The sequence below is a fragment of the Oncorhynchus clarkii genome, chromosome 14 (assembly GCF_045791955.1).
Source record: "Oncorhynchus clarkii lewisi isolate Uvic-CL-2024 chromosome 14, UVic_Ocla_1.0, whole genome shotgun sequence".
Lineage (NCBI taxonomy): Eukaryota > Metazoa > Chordata > Actinopteri > Salmoniformes > Salmonidae > Oncorhynchus > Oncorhynchus clarkii.
The window spans coordinates 6,056,418-6,078,938 of NC_092160.1; the positions used below are offsets into that span (position 1 = coordinate 6,056,418).

At 41.8% G+C, this 22,521-nt stretch overlaps 1 protein-coding gene across 1 annotated transcript; it reads left to right on the forward strand.

The window, feature by feature from the left end:
* The first annotated feature begins 245 nt into the window (after positions 1-245).
* Positions 246-7,702, forward strand: LOC139366172 (nucleolar protein dao-5-like). Its single transcript, XM_071103349.1, has 21 exons — positions 246-494; positions 865-926; positions 1,034-1,161; positions 1,286-1,443; positions 1,574-1,750; positions 1,863-2,069; positions 2,169-2,333; positions 2,458-2,628; positions 2,724-2,933; positions 3,049-3,207; positions 3,329-3,493; positions 3,601-3,792; positions 3,998-4,141; positions 4,240-4,431; positions 4,538-4,885; positions 4,985-5,057; positions 5,149-5,222; positions 5,366-5,582; positions 5,915-6,592; positions 6,711-6,826; positions 7,028-7,702. The coding sequence occupies exons 1-21, from the start codon at positions 381-383 to the stop codon at positions 7,052-7,054; spliced, it is 3,777 nt and encodes a 1,258-aa protein (XP_070959450.1). The 5' UTR covers positions 246-380; the 3' UTR covers positions 7,055-7,702.
* The last annotated feature ends 14,819 nt before the right edge of the window (positions 7,703-22,521 follow it).

The following is a 22,521-nucleotide window of genomic DNA, read 5'->3' on the forward strand; positions in this document are numbered from 1 at the left end:
TTGAAACACAAGCCATTTTGATCATCTGTTAAGATTTGTGTGCTTAAAATGTACCACATACTTGTGAAAAATGCACCAAAGTGATTAAAAAAAAAAACACTAACAGTAGAGGGATCATTTTTATTGTAAAAGATCAGCCTTATCATACGTAGGCCGCTAGGTGGACTCGTCTAGGAATATAGTGAGTAGAGTAGTTGACACCGCACTACAATTCCCATTATGCACAACGACTTCGCCGGAAATACAGGCATGGGTCAAAGTTAAAACGCTTACCATGCACGATGTGAAGAACCAAAGCGTGCAAACTGATGTGGCCAAGTATATTCAATTCGTTATACTTTCTGTTATTTTAGTTGTTGTGTTTGTGTTAACGTCGGAATATGTCTCCAAAGAAGAAGCATGGGTCAAGTGATCAATTGACCCATTTGATCTATCGACATTTGAAGGAAAACGGCTTCCAGAAAGCTGCAGAAGAACTCAGAAAGCATGTGAAGGTCGCTACATCTATCTGTTTCAGACGTCATACATTGTAACATGTAACGTTATCACTCCATTAAGGGAAACTTCGCGACATTTTGTTGCAGATTTGTACTTCCATAACGGTGTCGTTGTTACAATTAAATAACATAGTTGTAACAGTGTAGGTATCGAACAGCCAGAGCGCGCTTGAACAAGAGTCTACCTATGGGCCCTGCACTACTGTGCCAGTGCCATGGAGGCCCAGACCTCTTGGTTGAGACTGTAGACTATACTTGGGGACTACACTAATAAATTGAACTTTGCTGTGTAGAATGTCTTGTGTTTGATATGTAGCTAGCTAGATTTCCCTTTGTCTGATTTTGTTTCTCTTAATATTTTGTCTAGGGCGGAGAACCAGAAGCCTTGTCAACTTCACTACTGGACATCTACAATAAATGGTTTGGAGAGTGAGTAGCTAGCCTATAGGTTTTCTCAAAATGCAGGTCATTATTTTTGTCTGATTAACTGACCTCATTGCTTTGGGTTGATTTTGACATTCAACTGTGTTCTTCAGTGCTTCCAGGAGTACAAAGACTGGAACAGAACCGGATTCTTCTGAGTTAAAAAATAACCGTCAAGCAGACCCTGAAAGCAGCACAGAGAGCTCGAGTTCAGCAGAGGAAGAAACAACACCTGTTAAAGGTACAGGCTTTTTTCAGTAAAAGTGTAGGAGACCAATGTAAACAACAACCAAGAAATTAGTTGTTTGGTTGTGGTTTAAATCTGAATATCATGCATGTCTTGTTCCTTGCTCTTGTTTTTCCAGCCTCCCAGACCCCAAAGCCTCAGACCTCAGCTAAGGCCAGCCCAACTAAGGCCAAGACTGCAGTGCAGACGACTCTTGGAGGGAAGTGGACAGTAGTGGAGGAGATCTCTGGCACTGACAGCTCAGAGGACTCTGAGAGTGAGGAGACAACGCCACAAGTAAGCAAGCACAGATGGAAACATACTGGTGAACACCAATAGAGAGACATGATTACAAATCCAATATAAACTCTTCTTCTCCCTGTTGTTACTGATGGATTCTTCTCTTCCTCTCCTCTGCTGTTTACAGAACAGCCCTGCTACGCCCAAAGCCAATCATGTTCCAGCTGCAAAGATCAAGGCCGTGTCAGAGGTCACACCATCGACCCCAACCAAGGCCAAGTTAACAACCACTTCCACGCCTAAATCTGGGGCCTCCAGCAATACCACTGATACGTCATCAGACAGGAAAAAGGCAACAACAGTGGTGAGTTAATCTATTCCTTTGTAGAATATTCTAAACCTTTCTTTACATTCACAGATAAAACCCTTTGTGCAAAGATTGTGTCACATCTCTAATTGTCTCAACATTGATTCAGAAAACACCCTTGACGCCAGCACCAGTGACGCCAACCAGTAAAGCAACATCAACAGCCAAGACGAAAGCTACTCCAACTAAAGCAGTGGTTGTTGCTACTCCAAGCAAGGCCAAGGCAACAACAACTGCCACACCTACATCTACAGCATCCGACTCATCCAGTTGCAGCAGTGAATCGTCAGATAGCGATGAGGAGAGTCCCGCGGTGGTGAGTTTACCTCTGGAGTGTGGATACATGATATATTACATTCAGAAATGAAACCCTGAATTACATTTTATATTTGCCTCTTTTTTTACACCAATTTAGAAAACACCCACAACACCAAAAGCAACACCTGCAAAACCGGTAACACCAATTAGTAAAATAACATCAACGGCCAAGCCAACAACCAAGTTGAAGACTACAGCGCCAGAGGCTTCCAGTGACAGCTGTGATTCATCATCAGAAATTGAAGAGGAAGGTCCAACAGTGGTGAGTTTTTTTTATTTTATTTTAAAGACTTGAAATAACCCAAATCTTTTATGTATACGTGTCGGTTCATATTCTCGCATGCTAAACACCGGTTTGAACATTTTCTTTATATTACACAATTTAGAAAACACAGACAGCGCCAGTGAAGACACAGACAGCAACACCAACAGCCAAGATGAAAGCCACCCCAGTTAAACCAGTGGTTGCTGCAACCCCAAATAAGACCTCGGCTAGTAAGGAGTCCAGTGATAGCATTGATTCGTCATCAGGCAGCAACGGGGAGAGTCCAGCAACAGTGAGTTGTATTAGTCTTTTTCTGTAGAGTATGGAATAATCTGTATGTTCTCTTCAGATATTTCATCATAAATATCTGTCTTAACACTGATTCAGACAACAGCTGCCACTCCGAAAGCTACACCAGTGGTGCAACAGAAAGCAACATCAACAGCCAAGACGAAAGCTACTCCAACTAAAGCAGTGGTTGTTGCTACTCCAAGCAAGGCCAAGGCAACAACAACTGCCACACCTACATCTACAGCATCCGACTCCTCCAGTTGCAGCAGTGAATCGTCAGATAGCGATGAGGAAGGTCCAACAGTGGTGAGGTTTTTTTTTAAGACTTGAAATAACCCAAATCATTTCTGTATACGTGTCGGTTCATATTCTCGCATGATAAACACCGGTTTGAACATTTTCTTTATATTACACAATTTAGAAAACACAGACAGCAACATCAACAGCCAAGATGAAAGCCCCTCCGGGTACCCCAGTTAAACCAGTGGTCGCTGCCACTCCAAGCAAGACCCCAGCTAGTAAGGAGTCCAGTGACAGCATTGCTTTGTCATCAGACAGCGAAGAAGACAGTCCAGCAGCGGTGAGTTTTTTTCTTTCTTTACTAAAACATTTATTTTAGTCCTGTAGAATGATCTTATATTTTCTTACCCTCCCAAATGAAACAACGGGTTGAATATTCTCTTCATATCAAACGGATTCAGGAAGCAGCCACAACACCGGCGAAACCCGCTAAAAACGCTACCCCGGCTAGAGCAGCGACTGTTGCCCCGCCATGCAAGGCCACGGCAACAGCCAAGACTATAACAGCAGAGTCATCTAGTGACAGCGGTGATTCGTCAGACAGTGAAGAGCAGGTTCCATCGGTGGTAAGGTTTGAAGAGTTCATATATCCCTGGGTCGTGTGAAATAATCTTTATCGTTGGTTTTCTTTACACATTTCTTCACCGTTGTATCTGTCTTCACAATGATTCAGACAACAGCTGCAACACCGACAGCTACAACGGGGAAGCAAACAAAACCAACATCAACAGCCAGGAGGAAAGCCCCTCCGGCTACCCCACTTAAACCAGTGGTTGCTGCCACTCTAAGCAAAACCCCAGCCAGTAAGGAGTCCAGTGACAGCATTGATTCGTCATCAGACAGCGAAGAAGAGAGTCCGGCACCGGTGCGTTTTAAAGAGTTAATCAGATTCTGGCTGTATAATAATCTATCCTTTATATATTTATGAATGATATCTTTTTCATCATCGTCACACTGTTGTGGACCACAATGTCAACACCAAAAGCCATACCAGTGATTCCAGCAATGGGAGGACTCTGTTGAAATGAAACACTGGGTTAAATATTTTTCTTTATATTCCATTGATTCAGAAAACAGCCGTGACAACAGCCCCTCCTGCTAACCCAGCTAAAGCAGCGACCGTTGCCACTCCCAGCAAGCCTAAGGCAACAGCCACTGTCACCGCCAAGACTACAAAACCAGGGTCATCTAGTGACAGCAGTGTTTCAGCAACAGTGAGTTGGTCTATTAGTCTATTCCTGTAGAGTATGGAATAATCTGTAGGTTTTCTTCAGATATTTCATCATAAATATCTGTCTTAACACTGATTCAGACAACGGCTGCAACACCGAAAGATACACCAGTGAAGCAATCAAAACCAACATCAACAGCAAGGACGAAAGCTCCTCCGAGTACTCCAGTTAAACCAATGGTCGCTGCCACTCCAAGCAAGACCCCAGCTAGTAAGGAGTCCAGTGACAGCATTGATTCGTCATCAGACAGCGAAGAGGACAGTCCAACAACAGTGAGTTTTAAAAGTGAATATGTTGCTGGTATACATAATAGTTTGTCCCTACTGTACTGTCTATGAACGTTAGGGTCTCATTTTATTCATCTTCACACTGCTGTAGACAACAACCTCAAAACTACAAACTACACCAGTGACGCCAGCGAAACAAGCAAAACTGAAAGCAACATCAAAAGCCAAGACGAAAGCCACTCCTGCTACTCCAGCTAAGCCCGTGGTTGCTGCTACCCCAAGCAAGGCCCAGGCAACACCCACTGTCACACCTACAAGTACAGCACCAGAGTCGTCCAATGACAGCACTGACTCACCATCAGACATCCCAGATGAAGCCCCAGCAAAGCATGCTGAGGTTCAACTTAAGACCCCTGCTTCAGCTAAGAAGGCCCAGAGTGGGGGAAAGGGAAATAAATCTGCTTCTAAGGACCTGCTCCTACTGCTGAACAGTCTTACTGTAAGATCAATATACAGCTTTCTGTTCAAACCAGGAGCTATGCTATGAGATGTACGTGATGATTAACCTCATTCTAACCTTTTGATATTCCTTCACCAGTCACCCACAGCGAGTGTCCATAGTGGAGACTCCTCCGTTGAGGAAACTCCAGCTGTTACAGCAACACCTGCTGGTATGTACTGGTGTCATGGTGCAGGATGTGTGTACTGCATTGATGGTCTTCATTACTGTATGTTTTATGTCTCTTTTTTTATTGTATGTAGTTGCTCCAGCCACAAATAAAGGAAAGAAGGTGGCTGCAAAAGACAAGAAAGCAACCTCATCGAAGAAAGCACAAGTACAGATACTAACTCTCTGTGTATTAAATTGCACTGACTTATTTTCTCATCCTTATATGGTCATTGGGAACCATATTCTCTAAGTGCTTGTTAGCAAGATCATTCTGCATAACGGAATTCTTCTTACCAACCCTTGTTTCAGGCCTCGGCTCCATCAGCCAAGAGGAAAAGAGGTGAAGACAAACCAGGGGACACACCCGTTAAAGGCAAAAAGAAGAAGCCCTCCCCTGAGACTGTCATGGCTGCCCTGCCTCTGACCGTTCTTGGTCCTTCTCCTACAGGGGGAGACGACTCTGGCTCGGACTCTGACTCCGATCTAGACGTGGAGAAGTGGAAGAGACTGGCACTGGAACTATCAGGCAAGAGAGGGAAAAACTGGGAAAGGAGGAGGGCGAGTGAGGGTCAGGTGAAAGGGGGAAGGGAGACCGAGGAAGAGAGCAGGAGGAAGATGAGTGGACAGAGAGGTGTTATGAGTCAGAGAGCGGGGGAGGATTCAAAAGCATCATAACAGCCAGAAGACACACAGCATCACCCTTTAATAACTTAATTATGGAGTAACTTTGTGAGTCAATATAAACAGAACTGTATGACATCTTTTATATAAAGTACAGGTGTTGACAGTTGATAGTTCAGAGTAGGTCTCCAAGCTAGCCATGTTGTTTATTTACTGTCTACCCACCTCTGTCCACAGACACAAACATCGCCAAAATGGATGCCATCACTGCGCTGAACGCTCCACCTGCTCCTGCCTCAGCAGCGAAGAAAACAAGAGCGCCGACAAAGCCCAGGGCTAAAGCTGCATCGAAGACACCTAAACCCAAGGCTGGCGCTGCAGTGGAAAGGTCTAGTGCTGCTGAAAAAGTCAAGACTACAGCTGAAAAGGAAGATGGGAATGGGAAGACCAAGACATCTGCTAAAGCCAAGTCCAGTCAGGCTAAGAAGGAAGCACATCCCACCCCATCAGTCAAAGACAAACAGCCACCCACCATGCCTGCTACCCCAACACCTAATGAAAAACCGTCAGCCAGGAAGAGGAAGAGGAAAAATAGGAACAATGAGACTAAAGCAGATGACAATTCACCACAACCTCAAAAGAAGAAAAGGGAAACCGGCGAAGAGAAGACGGATGAAAATAAAAATGAGACTGTAGAAGAGAAGGAACCAGGGAAGGAAAAGAAGAGGACGACTAAGGAGAATGGTGCAAAAAAGAAGGGAACGAAGAAGAAACAGGAGGAGATAAGAAAGGAGAATGAGACTAAGATGGAACTGGAAAAGGATAAGAAGAAGAAAACGAATGAGAACTGTGTTGACACGGAACCACCACCTCCATCCACCACAGTAACACCTGATTCTCCAACAGAGAAGAAAAGTGAGTGACTCTTCCTCTAAAAACCTTGTTTCAGAAAAGGAAAAAATATATATATTGTATATTAGTCTATACTGAAAATGATTGTGTAATAATGTTTATATAAATAAAAACTCTACAGAGATTAAAAAGCTGAAACTCTCAAAGACTGCAGTGTCTGAGATGCCAGCCACACCTGCCCAAGACTCCATCCCTGTACAGCACCCTCCAGCACCCACAGAGACCCCCCCTAAAAAGGTAAGGAAGTTTACCTGATCTTCATCATCAAGGCGCATCATCAAGGCGCAGAAGTTATAGCTAGACATTGACACACGTGTTTTTTCTTGACCTTGCATTGCAGCGTGCTTATACTACTCACTGCATGCCTCAGCTCTCATACCTATACCTGGCCAAAAAATAACAGCGCTGTAAATGTTTTGGGTTTTATTCTCTCCTCAGAAAAATAAATCATCTAAGAGTAAGTAAGGCCTTTAGAGATGAAGACCATCTAAAAGGGGCCTCTCAAGTGTGGACCTGGACCCATTCTACCTAAATGGCAGTGCAGCAACAACGGGTAAAGACTGTCTGTCCACCGAATGGTCTCCCTGGACCAGATCAACTGGGGATTAGTTCTATTTTTTATTACATTGTATACTGTAACAAATTAACTCTTTTCCCATTTTGCTAAAGTTGAAAGTGTTTTTTTTAGCCTATGTGTTTATCTATTTTTTAAAACTGTAACTGCATGTCCTGTACAGGTTCTAACTGTTTTCCTATTTGAAGATGGCATACTATGTGATGTGCCGCAGCTGTTTTTATGTTACTGTACATTTTAATTATGGTGTTTTCTTGCATGTCCTTGTGACAGCGGAAAAAAACAATGATTTACGGAAATGTTTACGTTTACGACAGCTTCTGCTGCTTTGCCTCACATAGTGGATAAGGCCGATCCTAAGTGGAGGGAATGATCAGAGGAACCTCACTACAGTAATGAAGCCCAGAGCCATTGTTTAACCCTTACACCCTAGTAATGAATGCATAATATGGAAATGAGAGATACTACTAGGAAAATTGATTTTCATGGTCAGATGTGTTTACTGTAACTTTTTCACAAAATTAAAAGTAATTTTTCCAGTTTGTGTTTGTGTCCATTTTGTTAGTGGGTTTGAGGTGCCAAAAACTTGTCTTCAAGCACTTTCTCTTTCTGGTGTTGGGGTCTTGGGAGTCTTCTTCAGCGCTTTGATGAATTGCTTTCCAGAAGGGACTTTGTGGCATTTATAGCTATGGTAATTAATGGCACTGCCAAGGTGGAGAGAAGCCTAGGAAAATATAAATCATTGTGATTGCGGCGGAGCGGTTCCTGGAGCTGAAAGATTTCTCAGCGAAGGAGTTACCTGCAATATTGGCACAAGCTCTCAGGGCCTACCCAGGGTCCGCCAGTGTTTTATTTGGGTGGCACGCCATCTGTGGCTTGCCACGGTCGAGCCTCTGGCGGCAGACCATCTACAAGATGGTCAGCAATCGCTCATCCATCCACTAGCGTTTCTTGAGCGGGCAAACCGCTATGCTAGATGGAGGTCTGCCCTTCAGTGGAGGAACTTTGGCATGTCGATATGCGGATCCGTGCGTGCGACCTGCTGTAACACCTTTTCATAAATTGAATAAGTACTGCTACTGTTGCTGAAAATAATTGTTTTTATTATATAGATATATATACCACATTTGACAGTTGAACTGTACCATTCAGCATTTTCTGGAAAATGCCCATTGAAGTTCCACATTTTGTCATCACATAATGCAATGTCAATGTAATGGCAAGTTCCACTACTTTTGCGTTTTCATAAGTACATAGCTTGCATACTCACTTTTAACCTATTCACTAATCTTGGGCATTGTGAAGATGAATTTGTGAATATAGAACAAAAATGACAGGAAATGCATCTTTATTCTACAACAATACACACATTAAGATTAGGTATAAGTTAACAATACTACCTTTAACCTGGTCTTGTGTGACAACCTTTAGCACAAAACTGAAACGTAATGTATTTACATAGATGTTAGACTTACAAACAATGCAGGCTCTAGACTTAAAGAGGCCCCAAGGCAATATTTTCTGTGAAGTCTTCCTTAACATTTCCTAATGGAAACTATAAACTATATTCTAAACACGTTTTTTTTTTAAAGATACATTTCTTTCAATCGTTGGTGGAATATCTTGATCAGAGATGAGTCAGTAAAATGTTCTAACTGAAGATTCATGCCAACCAGGGAACGCATTTAAACTGAATATGGGCACAAACCACCCTACATGTCTATGGGGATATCATTGTGTGTCTATTGCTTAAGGTATTGAGGATGGACAGGAAGGTTTCATGTCTAATGTTGTGGGGCGCATGAGCTAGTGGAGTTTGAGGTTGAGTGTTGTCAACATCGTTCAGGATCCAGACAGAAGAGAGAAGTCCTGTCGAAGAAATACCACAATTAAAGATCCGTAGACTTTCATCACAATTGTTTTACGTATGAATTTCACCCTCCTCCCCAACATTATGTTCTAAGAAATGTTATGACAGGTAATGGCATACACAATATGTAGTATTGATTTAACACTTTGCAAACCAATTCAGTTTGTGATTTGTACTTATGGTTAGAACACCTATCGATGAAAAATATTTTTTTTTTTCCTGAGCTGTCCTCTCCTGCCCTCCCTCACCATCTCTAAAATGTTTAATTATAGTTGTCATACCTGAGCCTGAGGAACAAGATAAAGAATCCACAAATTCAAGCTAACACCCCATTAAATTGTCCAAAAGGTTGTACCAATCATGACATTCAAATGGGGATAAGTGGTAGCACACAGCAGGTAAAGGATGCCTTTTAATGGTAATTTGTAACCTTTCGAGAATGATGGTGTTGTTTTTAGTTGGGATGATTACCTTTACTGCTTGATTCCACGAATATAGAAGTGCAAACACCGTACGACTTAATGTGAAATTCATGTAAAGCCTTAGTCGTTCCGATACATATTTCAGAGATTGTCTTCCATTGCAGACCTGCACCCAAATTCTCAAAAGGTCATGAATCACCATTGAAAGGCGCCTCTTACTGGCTGTGTGGTACACATATAAACATTGTCCTGTGGAATCCTCTGGACGGAACAGCTTATCTGGATCACCTTGCTTACGCATCTGTCTCTATTAAAGCCCAGTCGGCATCTCTGGTCTCAGTATAAAGCCACGGTGAGTTGATGTTACCTAAAAATTGAGAGTTGAGTTATTAAAAGTACGTTTAAGTTTTTTTATATATTATATCATGACAAACAGTATGGCTAAGGTTAATGTTAACAGGGATACTAGGAACTGTCATGTGTCAATAATTCAATACCTTCAGGGTGAACATTAGGGACTTGGACACTAACGTTAGACTAGCTAACTTCCGTCAACTAACGTAACGTCCCACCTTACAACATCTGTTCATACAAGGTTGTCTGAGTCAGTGTCTTTCCAAATCAATTTTGATGGCCTTCCTCTACAAAGGCCATCAAATTGAAAGAAGAAACCAACCCGTCTTGATTTTTTGCATGACTTGAGGAAATGTAGCAGCTGGAAACTGAAGGTGTTTTTTTGGAGACAAAAAAATCTCTGCCATTATTTGTGACGCACCAGCAAGGGCCTTTGTCAGAAATGCAAAAGGTCACAATGGCTACGACAAATGCCGTCAAATGGGAGTCTACTACCTGAATCGTATGACCTTCCCAGAAACAACAGCCGAGGTCCAACCACAACACTTTTGATGATTTGACTGATGGAGAGACAACACCTTTAGGATCATTGTCAAATGGTTTGGTGACACCGTTTCCTCTTGACAAAATGCTCCTGGTATGTTTGAGAGTTACACGGAAACTGATAACTATGGCAGAAAGGGCCACTGAAAACATGTTTAGGTCCAGCTGTTGTCAGAAATGTATCTTCACAGCTGACCTCACACTCCCATCAGAAATCAAGAGAACCACTGAATGAGTCTGACCGTTGGAAGGCAACTGAGTTCCGTACATTCCTCTTGTACACTGGGCCTGTCTGTTTAAAAGGGAATATTCCAAGGGTGATGTATGAAAACTTCATGTTGCTTGCAGATGCCATGACCATCTTCCTATGTGTATCCTTGTGTGCAGACCAAGCAGACTATGCAGGAAACCTCCTGGTTTTGTTTGTGGACCACTGCAGCTGCCTGTATGGGAAAGAAAACATAATATACATTGCCTAACCCATTTCAGCCATGAAGCACAAGCATTTGGTGTTGACAATATCTCTTGCTTCCCCTTCGAGAATTTTCTTGGCCAGTTAAAAAGAATGATAGGAAAGCGAAACAAGCCTTTAGAGCAGGTTATACGGAGGCCGTCAGAAAGAGAGGCAATGAGAGCAACGCAGTCAGATGCAGAGAAAACACTTCAAAAGCACCATGACAATGGCCCAGTCCCAAATGGTCTAACAGTATAAAAAAAATGCAGCTCACTCACTTCTCCATGCAGATGTCCACTGGGAATAACTGTGTCCAGTTGAGGAACAAGGGGGTTGTCCTAGTGCAAAACCTTGTGGGGGAGGAACATGCCACGGTGTACAAAACATTTAGGAACAAGACAGACCTTTTCGCATATCCCCTGCCATCATCACCGCTTGATATTTTCCATCTCTCTGGATTGAAAGATGAACCTCTTTTCACTCCTGCCACAAAGGTGCTTCAGAAGTTTGTTCTACTCTCGTGCGAAGAGGGCTTTGCTGGGATGCCATTACTCCATTTGTAGGATGCAAAGCACCAATGTTATTTCTATTAGTTTCCCCGTTCTCTTTAAGGTAAATTGTCAGTAAAAGACATTACAGAAAATTTACTATGATGGACCCCACCATCATTCGGGTGCAGGTGAGTGGCGACAGTCCGTCTGCCTTAGACCCGTGGCCTGAGGAGGCAGCATGAAACATCTCAGGGTCTCCCGGTCCCTACGAACCTTATCAGTCTGCTCCAGAATGTCATTAACCCCTGGGCCAAACGTTAGCCCTGGGGTGATGGGGAGAGTGGCACATGTGTTCCGGAGAGCAGCTGGCAGACGGGATTGGGCCAGCTAGAGATGGTGCCTGGAGGAAACCACATGCGCCATGACCCATCCGTTGAAGCGGGCCACATCCCTATGTAGCAGGGAATGCAGGCAAGACACCTCCATCGCTTGCCGGAGGACCTCCTCTGTGCCCCCCTTCAGCCGGGGCAACAGAATCTGCAGGTAGGCTTGCAGAAGCATGGCTGCGTTGGTACAGCAGCCAAGAGAGCAGAGGGACCCATATGTGGATTTCAAGTCCGCTTCAAAGACTCTGGGGGGATCCTGGCTTCAGTCGCGGGTTCCGCCCTATAATCTCCAGGACCATGGCCGCTATCATGGTGTCCATGGTCGGGTACTCTCGTAGGCCGAGTGACTCTGCGCCCGCAACATAACTCTGTTTCAGTTTCTGCTGTAAGTCGGAAGCACCGCCTAGAAGAGGCCCAGCTCTCCTACAAGGCTTTGCGGAACGCAGCAGAGATGGGGAAAGCTGGAGAGTCATCACTGTCCACCAGTTTGATGTCCAGTGCAGTGGCTATCTGAGTGAGTAGGCCCCTCATAGCCTCTCAAACCGCTGAAGCCCCATTGCCGGCTTCTGATGGCCTGTCAGCCTGGTAGCCCAGCTTATGGTGGTGAACAGTGCCAGCATCGCCCCCCAGGAACAACATATCACTGGCCAACAGGGAACAGCTGTCGTCGCCATCGAAGCTATCAACCTCCTGACGCAGGGCATGCACACTCCGTTCAAGATGGTCCCAGCGGACCGACTCCTGCCCCCGTCCAGGACTGTCAGCAGATGGGCTCTACCTGCGGTGGCTCCAACCACACTTCCTGGGAGGAGTATTGGACCCAGTAGCTGGACTAAAAGCTCCCTGGCGCACCACTCCTGAGGGAGAGAGCTTGTCCCCAGCATGAGCCAGAGCCTAGCCGACCCACTCGTGCATGGCCTCCAATCGCGCCAGGCGCAGGCGTTCTGAGACCACCACACAAAACAGGCATCCAGTAGGGCGCTCTACGCCCTCTCCACGTGGCTCAAACCCAGGTAATGCATACACTAGATATTTGGAGTTCCAGGGAGGATGCCACCATCACGCCTGTCACAAAGGGAAGCCATAAACTCAGCCAAGCCAGCAAGGCCACGGAGCAGGGGTTCAAAATCCTGGGAGAGTTTCTGTCGTGACCCACTTGGAGGAATAGGAACCCGGTGAGGGATAAATTACCCAGTATCTCTGAAAAAAAACAGGGAAGAATTGTGTGTGTCACGTTCGTTGAATGGAGGAGACCAAGGCGCAGCGCGATATGAATACATGTTACTTTTAATAAAGACGGACACTAAACAAACTATACAAAATAACAAAACGAACGTGAAGCTATAATATAAATGTGCAGACACAGGCAACTAGACATAGACAATAACCCACAAAATACCCAAAGCAGATGGCTGCCTAAATATGGTTCCCAATCAGAGACAAAGATAAACAGCTGCCTCTAATTGAGAACCAATCTAGGCAACCATAAACAATACATAAACACCTAGATGGTAAACAACCCCATAAACATACAAAACCCCTAGACAGTACAAAAACACATACATCACACCCTGACCTAACCAAAATAATAAAGAAAACAAAGAATACTAAGGTCAGGGCATGACAGTGTGAATAAACAGGCAGACAAAAACAGCAACCAGGTAATGGATTTGATTTATGGGTTTGTTTACGTCAACTGCAATATTACCTAGCCGGTTTAATATCCAAGTAGAAAACAAAACAGCACCATTTGATGAAGTAACCCCGTTAAGGAACTCTGAAGTTAATGTCTCAACGTAATGGAAGCCCACCACAATACTCTTACATTCTGCAGGGCAAATTAGCAGAGAATGTTCAAGCAATTCACAACACACACAGAACAAGCCAGTCTGCAAGTTGTGTAAGGAAAATATAGTTTGTGGCAGCAAGAGCCACCAATATATTAATGGATGCACACGGAGTCGTAGTGTAATGCTAACGAAACTCAAGCACGACAAACCACAGGCGGAAGATACAGATCAACTGAGCGCAGCAAGTGGCGCACTCAAGAGGGGGGCTGTCCATGTGGCCAGTTGCTCCAGGCTGCAAACAGCCAGTGAGTAAACTTCCACGCAAGCTATTACGCTTAACAGTGACTTACCAAGCGAACTTCAGAAAGTTCGTACCTCAAACCATACGGACGTCCTCCGAGAAAATGAAAGAGAACGTATGTCGCGGACATGTGGTCTATATATAGAGGCGGACCCCAGCCATGACACAGGTGTACACGGGAGTAAATCTGTAAATCATCACCTCGGATGTATCCCCCCGCCATGAAGTGATACCAATATATTGGAGTGAGCCAATATAGTGCAGTGACACATAACGCTGCTTCAAACACAACGCAGTTCAAACAGCACAATCCTCCTCATCACTGGGCCCAGCTGCTCGTCCGTCTGAAGGTAACTGCAACATGTGCTGCTTAGTTGTAGTGTGAGGGGCTCCAAAATTATATAAAGTGAAATGTTATATAATGTTGATCTTTAAAAAAAAAACTGTTTTCATAGAGCTTTTATCTTGTAATTTGAAAGGAATAGGTTTAAAAAGTGTATAGCTCGCCCACTGTCATATGTTAAGATTCCCACTGGCTGATTCTTCAGTACCTGCGGGAATTGTCAGAGGATATCAGAGAGTTGCAATACCACAGTAAATAGGAACCTCTTAATGCAACTGACCAATGGGTCTCATGGGGACATGGTTTTGCCAGAGGACATTGTGCTTCCTCTGAAGGACATGCTGATGCTGGAGGAGCTTGAACATCAGCTTGCTGGGAATGAAGTGCTTCAGAAGAAATTGCTATGTTCACTCGCAAGCGGTAAATTGCAGAGTGCCCCTTAGGCCTCCCATTGTGACTCGCTTGTGGATGTGCTGGCAAAGTATGGCAGCATGTTCAATTTTGAGTCAAGAATTCAGCATAGCAAGTTTGTGTGAAGGTCTGGTTATTAAATGGATAAATAGTTGAATAGTAATATGCTCTAAAACGCTCTGGTGACAAACGAACATTGCTGCTATGTTTCCAATTGTACACTTGGCTGGCAGAACCTATTTAAGTAAGTAAATACATTTTGAAAATGTAAAAAAAACAATGTATTACAGTGCCTTGCGAAAGTATTCGGCCCCCTTGAACTTTGCGACCTTTTGCCACATTTCAGGCTTCAAACATAAAGATATAAAACTGTATTTTTTTGTGAAGAATCAACAACAAGTGGGACACAATCATGAAGTGGAACGACATTTAGTGGATATTTCAATTTTTTTTAACAAATCAAAAACTGAAAAATTATTCAGCCCCTTTACTTTCAGTGCAGCAAACTCTCTCCAGAAGTTCAGTGAGGATCTCTGAATGATCCAATGTTGACCTAAATGACTAATGATGATAAATACAATCCACCTGTGTGTAATCAAGTCTCTGTATAAATGCACCTGCACTGTGATAGTCTCAGAGGTCCGTTAAAAGCGCAGAGAGCATCATGAAGAACAAGGAACACACCAGGCAGGTCCGAGATACTGTTGTGAAGAAGTTTAAAGCCAGATTTGGATACAAAAAGATTTCCCAAGCTTTAAACATTCCAAGGAGCACTGTGCAAGCGATAATATTGAAATGGAAGGAGTATCAGACCACTGCAAATCTACCAAGATCTGGCCGTCCCTCTAAACTTTCAGCTCATACAAGGAGAAGACTGATCAGAGATGCAGCCAAGAGGCCCATGATCACTCTGGATGAACTGCAGAGATCTACAGCTGAGGTGGGAGACTCTGTCCATAGGACAACAATCAGTCGTATATTACACAAATCTGGCCTTTATGGAAGAGTGGCAAGAAGAAAGCCATTTCTTAAAGATATCCATAAAAAGTGTTGTTTAAAGTTTGCCACAAGCCACCTGGGAGACACACCAAAGTGTGGAAGAAGGTGCTCTGGTCAGATGAAACCAAAATTGAACTTTTTGGCAACAATGCAAAACGTTATGTTTGGCGTAAAAGCAACACAGCTGAACACACCATCCCCACTGTCAAACATGGTGGTGGCAGCATCATGGTTTGGGCCTGCTTTTCTTCAGCAGGGACAGGGAAGATGGTTAAAATTGATGGGAAGATGGATGGAGCCAAATACACGACCATTCTGGAAGAAAACCTGATGGAGTCTGCAAAAGACCTGAGACTGGGACAGAGATTTGTCTTCCAACAAGACAATGATACAAAACATAAAGCAAAATCTACAATGGAATGGTTCAAAAATAAACATATCCAGGTGTTAGAATGGCCAAGTCAAAGTCCAGACCTGAATCCAATCGAGAATCTGTGGAAAGAACTGAAAACTGCTGTTCACAAATGCTCTCCATCCAACCTCACTGAGCTCGAGCTGTTTTGCAAGGAGGAATGGGAAAAAATTTCAGTCTCTCGATGTGCAAAACTGATAGAGACATACCCCAAGCGACTTACAGCTGTAATCGCAGCAAAAGGTGGTGCTACAAAGTATTCACTTAAGGGGGCTGAATAATTTTGCACGCCCAATTTTTCAGTTTTTGATTTGTTAAAAAAGTTTGAAATATCCAATAAATGTCGTTCCACTTCATGATTGTGTCCCACTTGTTGATTCTTCACAAAAAAATACAGTTTTATATCTTTATGTTTGAAGCCTGAAATGTGGCAAAAGGTCGCAAAGTTCAAGGGGGCCGAATACTTTCGCAAGGCACTGTATATGAGGATTCTGTGTTATGCACTATAGCCCGTTACCATATATGTGATTGAATATTATCTGCTGTTGGCTTGTGTGGATGTATGTATGTGTTATGTAACATAGCTGACTTGAAACATTGTTAACAGTTTCAGGGCCATGGGCCTTTCTCAGAATAACATGAAGACAGGAACTGTGCAATGAGTTGGGGGGGGAACATTCAGAACGTAGTGTTGCAAGAACAAACGGTATTTTGTTAGATAACAGGAGCCAGGTGCGAGATAACGGTATCGAGCATGAGCGCATAGATATTCTTCACAACAACAGTTACATCTATCAACTGAAGCGCTTAGGGGGCTGGGACCAGCCTCTGCGCCAACAATCAACGATAGGCTGGGTGAGTCTAAACCACGCCCAGTCTCTACTCTGACAGGTCGTCTCGGCAGCAGGAACTACTTCTGTCATCAGAGTATATTATAATATATTTGTCAGGAACAAGTCAGTTCTCTGTTGCCCTGCGAGGTGGGACAGAGAGCCCGTATATACGAAAATTGCATTTACCACTTATTGCTTAGCTAATAAAAAATACATAGCATACAATCGGTGACTCATTGTCATATTTATCCTGATACCAGATTCGAATTGACGCAACTCTAACAATTATTAGCTAACTAGCTACAATGTTGACTAACTCAAATGAGCTGCTAAATGAGCTAGCTAGTTGGATAGCTAGCTATCTAGCCAACTTTACATCCTGTATAGATAGCTGGCAAAGTTAATTAAATCTCATCAGCTACCTAAATTGATATTAGCTAGCTATTTTGGTGTATTTATCACTGTAAAAAAACTAAGTCCAAATGAATTTGTAGGTAGCTAGCTAACAGCCATGGAGGAAGGTAAAAGGATCATGTTAGCAGCCCCAACTTTCGAAGTGAGAGAGTTCGCTATTCTGGATAGAGCAGGTACTTTTATGTGGTTCCATTTGCCTCCTGGAGGAATTCAGGCATGTGAAGGCTACCTGTGTCCTGCATAACTTCATGAGGATGGACACAAGGACCAGGAAGTGATCTGCAGCTCACCGGGGGTGCCAGAGGAGAAGTCTGGTGCTCTGCAGGATGTTTCAAGGATGGGGTCCAACAACGCAGCAAGAGAGGCAATCTGTGAGCGGGAGATCTTCATCTCCTACTTCTTCGAAGAGGGTGCTGTTCCCTGGCAACACCATAGACTACACTATGCACAACCAAAGGCTCTTTTAAGAGCCATTCACATTGCAATAAGAGTATTCTTCCATTTACTTAGCTATGTCAACTGCAGTTACTCAATTCCCAGTTTTTCTCCCGTTGATTTCTACTTCACAAGTGAGGGTGCAGTTAGGGTGTACAAAAACAAAAAAAGACTATTTTAAGTCACCCATATTGAAAACATTTAGAACAATTAGACACCATATAACCCACACCTCCACACTCATGTATCAATCTGATTGATGGATTGTGTTGTGCAGTAAGCAGACTCAGGTGTATAACTGTGGCTCCTTCCACCTTGAAAGAATAGGCAAGAGGGCCAACCATGGAGAATAGTAAAACACTTCATAATTTCTATAACTAAGCTATATTGTTTGTCCTCATGTGTCCGTTCATGTTTTTCAGCATAAAGTACTCTGCAGCCACTTAGTGTGGACACCAGGTGAGGCCACACACACAGATTCCTCTTGAACTACCTTATTTTCTCAATAAATTTCTCCTTCACCTTTAGGTTATATCAGCTGTGTCGGTGAACCCCTCCCGCATTTGAACTGGCTACGTATAGAGCACAACATGATCACAGGTGAGAGGTCACTTGGTCAGGTCAACAGGAATTATTATTAAAGCAATGCTTTACATTGAAATAGAGATGCAGTAGTCCCAGAGTTAATGATCCAAAGTCAGTTTTGCATTTCACCTCCTGATGATTATGATGACTGACAGTGTTAGAATAAAAAAAGAAAACAAGGCTTAAACATGCAATCTTTCACTCTCCATCTGTCTCTCATCTGCAGGTATGTTTTGATGTGAGAGAAGATGCCAACCCCCAGTCCCGTCATCGCCACCTAGAAGACACCACTAGAGACAGTATTATGTAATTGTGATGAACTGAGAGAATATTAGGGTAGCCCTGTGATTTATTAATCGTATGCTGCCTTCCCTGCTCCTATGTTCATACCCCTTTCCCTTTCTGTCTTTTACACCTCTCTCACCACCACCTTTTTCTTCCTCTGTTTTTATAATGCACAACAGATGTGCATTGAAGTACAGATTGAACTTGTATTTATAATATTAGAATCATAATATTTATAATGCATGTATTTATAACACTTGGATAATTAACTTCTTTCAATAAAGCGTTTCAAATTCTCTACTGGTTTAAATGAATTCTCATTTGATGAAATACTACACCTATCCTGTGTTCATCAAATCAATGCAGATGAAGGAAATTAGATATTGAGATGAACCGGTTTGAGTATTTACATGATGCATAGGAAATGTAGTGTACTATTTTCTTAATTCTATTTCTATATATATAAATTACAAATCAGCCTTTAACTCGTTAAATCGTGTTTCTAGTCTATTGAAGTGTATAATTGTAATACATACATGCAGACACAGCATCATTCAAATACTGGAATTTGATACTCCTGGTATTGGATATGACTGAAAAATAATCTCAAAGCAATTACACCTGAACTGCACCTTTATTTGCCAAGGTAGAGTACATGATCAGTGAATATATTAAATGTACAGGCTACAATGTGGGGATCTCATGCATGCTAATAACTACATGTATATACGACTTGCATCCTTGGCACAAAGTTATATTCTATTCTACTCAATCCATAAGCTTCATTAATGTAATTCAGACTGTTTTGAAGTTGATACAACTGGCTATGATTGCTGAGATTTATAGCTAGGTTCTGAACTAATATGTATACCAAATGTTTTAGGGTCTATACAAAGATCGGCTAAATAGCTAGCTACACATCCATAGGCATTCAGGTATTCTTATCCTTCACTGCACAATAAGCAAGAAAATAGTTAGCCAGCTATGTTATTTCATCTATCTGCATTGCATGGCAATATAAAAAGGCAAGCTTACAAAATTGTACATTCACTTTTCAGTAAATGTTTCAGCTAGCTATATTCTTTACATCCACTATTTCATAAGACAACTGGTTTGCTGGTTGTTTCAGGAGTCCCTAAAACATTAAACAACCAGAATTACAATTTCATTCTCATGTCACAACACCCATAAAGCTTGCCAACTATCTGGCTAGTGTTAGCTAGTCAGCTAGCATGCACATTTAAAAAATATATTTGAACTTTATTTAACTCAGTCAGTTAAGAACAAATTCTTATTTTCAATGACGGCCTAGTAAAACAGTGGGTTAACTGCCTTGCAGAACCCCAGAGTTGTACCTTGTCTGCTCGGGGATTCAATTTTCCAACCTTTCAGTTACTAATCAGAAGCTCTAACCACTAGGCTACGCTGCCACCCCAAAAATCACAATTTTTGTAAATTAACTTTATGATAAAAAATATGCATAACCGTTTATCTCTACATTAACTGACATATTCCTCTCAACTGTACATTTTTTTGCATGACTCGTCATGACTTTATCATCACTCACATTTGCTTCCGCCCTGGTATTTTTGTCAGCCATCTTCGCTGAAGATTATTTTTTATTTTTTTAATTAATTTTAAATCAATACATAAAGCACATGAGGGAACACAAGCATACATAGATTACAAACAATAAACAATCGAGCTAGGGGGTACAATATCACATTACAATTACACAAGGACCTTAAGGGACATGCATATACTTACAATTCTAACAGCTTTTTTGTTAGTAGAGCATTTAACTGTCTTAAAATACAGTTCAATTTATTTTTGTAGGGTACGAAAATGTGGTTTTCTGTCTGTAAATTTACATTTGTGTATATGAAATTTGTCCAAAAGAATAATGAAATTAATTACATAAAAATGATTCCGCTTATTTCTATTGTATGTAAAGAATCCAAACAGTATATCTCTCCACAATAGTGTAAAATCTTCATAAATGTGTTCAATTATAAACCTACTGATGTCTTGCCACAGTTTTCTTACATGCATACAATGCCAAAAAAGATGCACAACTGTTTCTGGGTGGTCATTACAAAAGGAGCAATTTGAGTTGATGTTTTCCTTAAACTTCTTCATATAGTGGTTGGCAGGATAATATTTATGAATAATTTTAAAGGAAACTTCCTTAATTTTGTTAACAAGTAGGTATGTGTGTGGCAACATCCAAACTTTTTTCCAACAGATATTATCAATAAATCCATTCCAATAAGGCATGACATCCTGCTGAAACAAGGTTTGTATCGCTCTGTTGTTGAATGGACCAAAAGAGAAACAAATCTTTCCTACTGATGAGTCAACAGGGTCAACAGAAGGTAGGCTCTGAGGGTCAGGTCTTGACACGTTCCTAAATAACATAGCAACACCTGAGGGAATGGCATCTAAAACAATTTCAAAATCTTTAGGTGTTACAGGGACCTTGTAAAGTGATAAGAATTCTTTATAACTGAGTAAAAGACCCTCTGCATTTACCAGTTGGCTCACCAATAGGATATTATTTCGGAACTTATATTCTAAAAACAGAGAGGTATTTTTATACAATATATCCCGATTATTCCATATATAATATCTGTGTGGAGAAAAATTGTGTTTATAAATTAAGGACCATGACAAGAAAACCTGCCGATGAAAAGCAGAAAGTTTCACTGGAACTCTGTCAATATTATAATTGCAAAACAACATGAAGTTAAGGCCACCAAAAGTAGAGAAGACATGATGAGGAATAAAATTCCAGATAGAAGTGGGTCTTCTTAGGAATTGTTTTATCCAATTGATCTTAAAAGTATTATTTCAAGTAGTAAAATCCAGAAAATTCAGTCCTCCATTCTCATAAGTGTTCATTACAACAGTTTTCCTAATGTAATGGGTACAGTTTCTCCAAAGAAAGTTGAAAAGCATCTGGTCTATCTCCTTGCTTTTTTACGGTCAAGACATAAAGATAGCGCACCATATGTTAGTCTAGAGATACCTTCAGCCTTGGTTATTAGGACTCTACCTTTTAAAGATAGGTCCCTCTGTAGCCATTGATTTAGTTTCTTCTGGTTTTTTTTTAATAATAGGGTTAAAATTTAGCAAGCCTCTAGACTTCTGATCCTTTGTAATGGTTATGCCTAAATATGTAAGTTCTTCTTTTACTGGGATACCATAATATGAAGGTGTCACACAATCTTTGACAGCCATGAGTTCACATTTCTTAATGTTAAGATATAGACCAGACGCTTTGGAAAAGGATTGTATCACATTGATCGATATGGGAATTTGGTTAGCGTCTTTCAGAAAAAGTGTAGTATCGTCAGCCAGCTGGCTTATAATAATTTCTTTACCAGCTATGGAGATACCTTGTACAGGACTATTATTTAAAGAATTTGCAAGAAGTTGGGTGATTAATAAAAACAGGTACGGAGAGATAGGACAACCTTGCCTAATTCCTCTCTTTAACTCAAATCTAGGTGAGGTGCCATATTTCAATTTGATAGAGCTGTTACCATTTGCATAGAGTGTCTTAATAGCCTTACAGAAAAAATCCCCAAAGCCAAGTCTCTCAAGGGAGTGGAAGAGAAACTGATGCTCTACTGTGTCAAATGCTTTATAAAAATCTAAAAATAATATGAAGCTATCCTCAGTTATTAGGTCTGAGTAGTCAAGTACGTCTAATACTAGTCTGACATTGTTAGAAATATGTCTGTTCCTCATGAAGCCAGACTGTGTTTCATCAATGATTGCATCCAGGACTTCTTTAATTATTTTTGCAAGTAGTGAGGCTAATATCTTATAGTCATTATTAAGAAGACAAATGGGACGCCAGTTATCGATGAGCAGCACTTCTTTTTGGGGTTTAGGTATCAGTGTTATTAACCCCTGACTCATTGTAGGAGGGAGAACATTGTTTTTAATACTCTCTAAAAAGACTTCAAATAGGAAGGGAGCTACTTGTTCAGAAAATAATTTGTAAAATTCTGATGTAATTCCA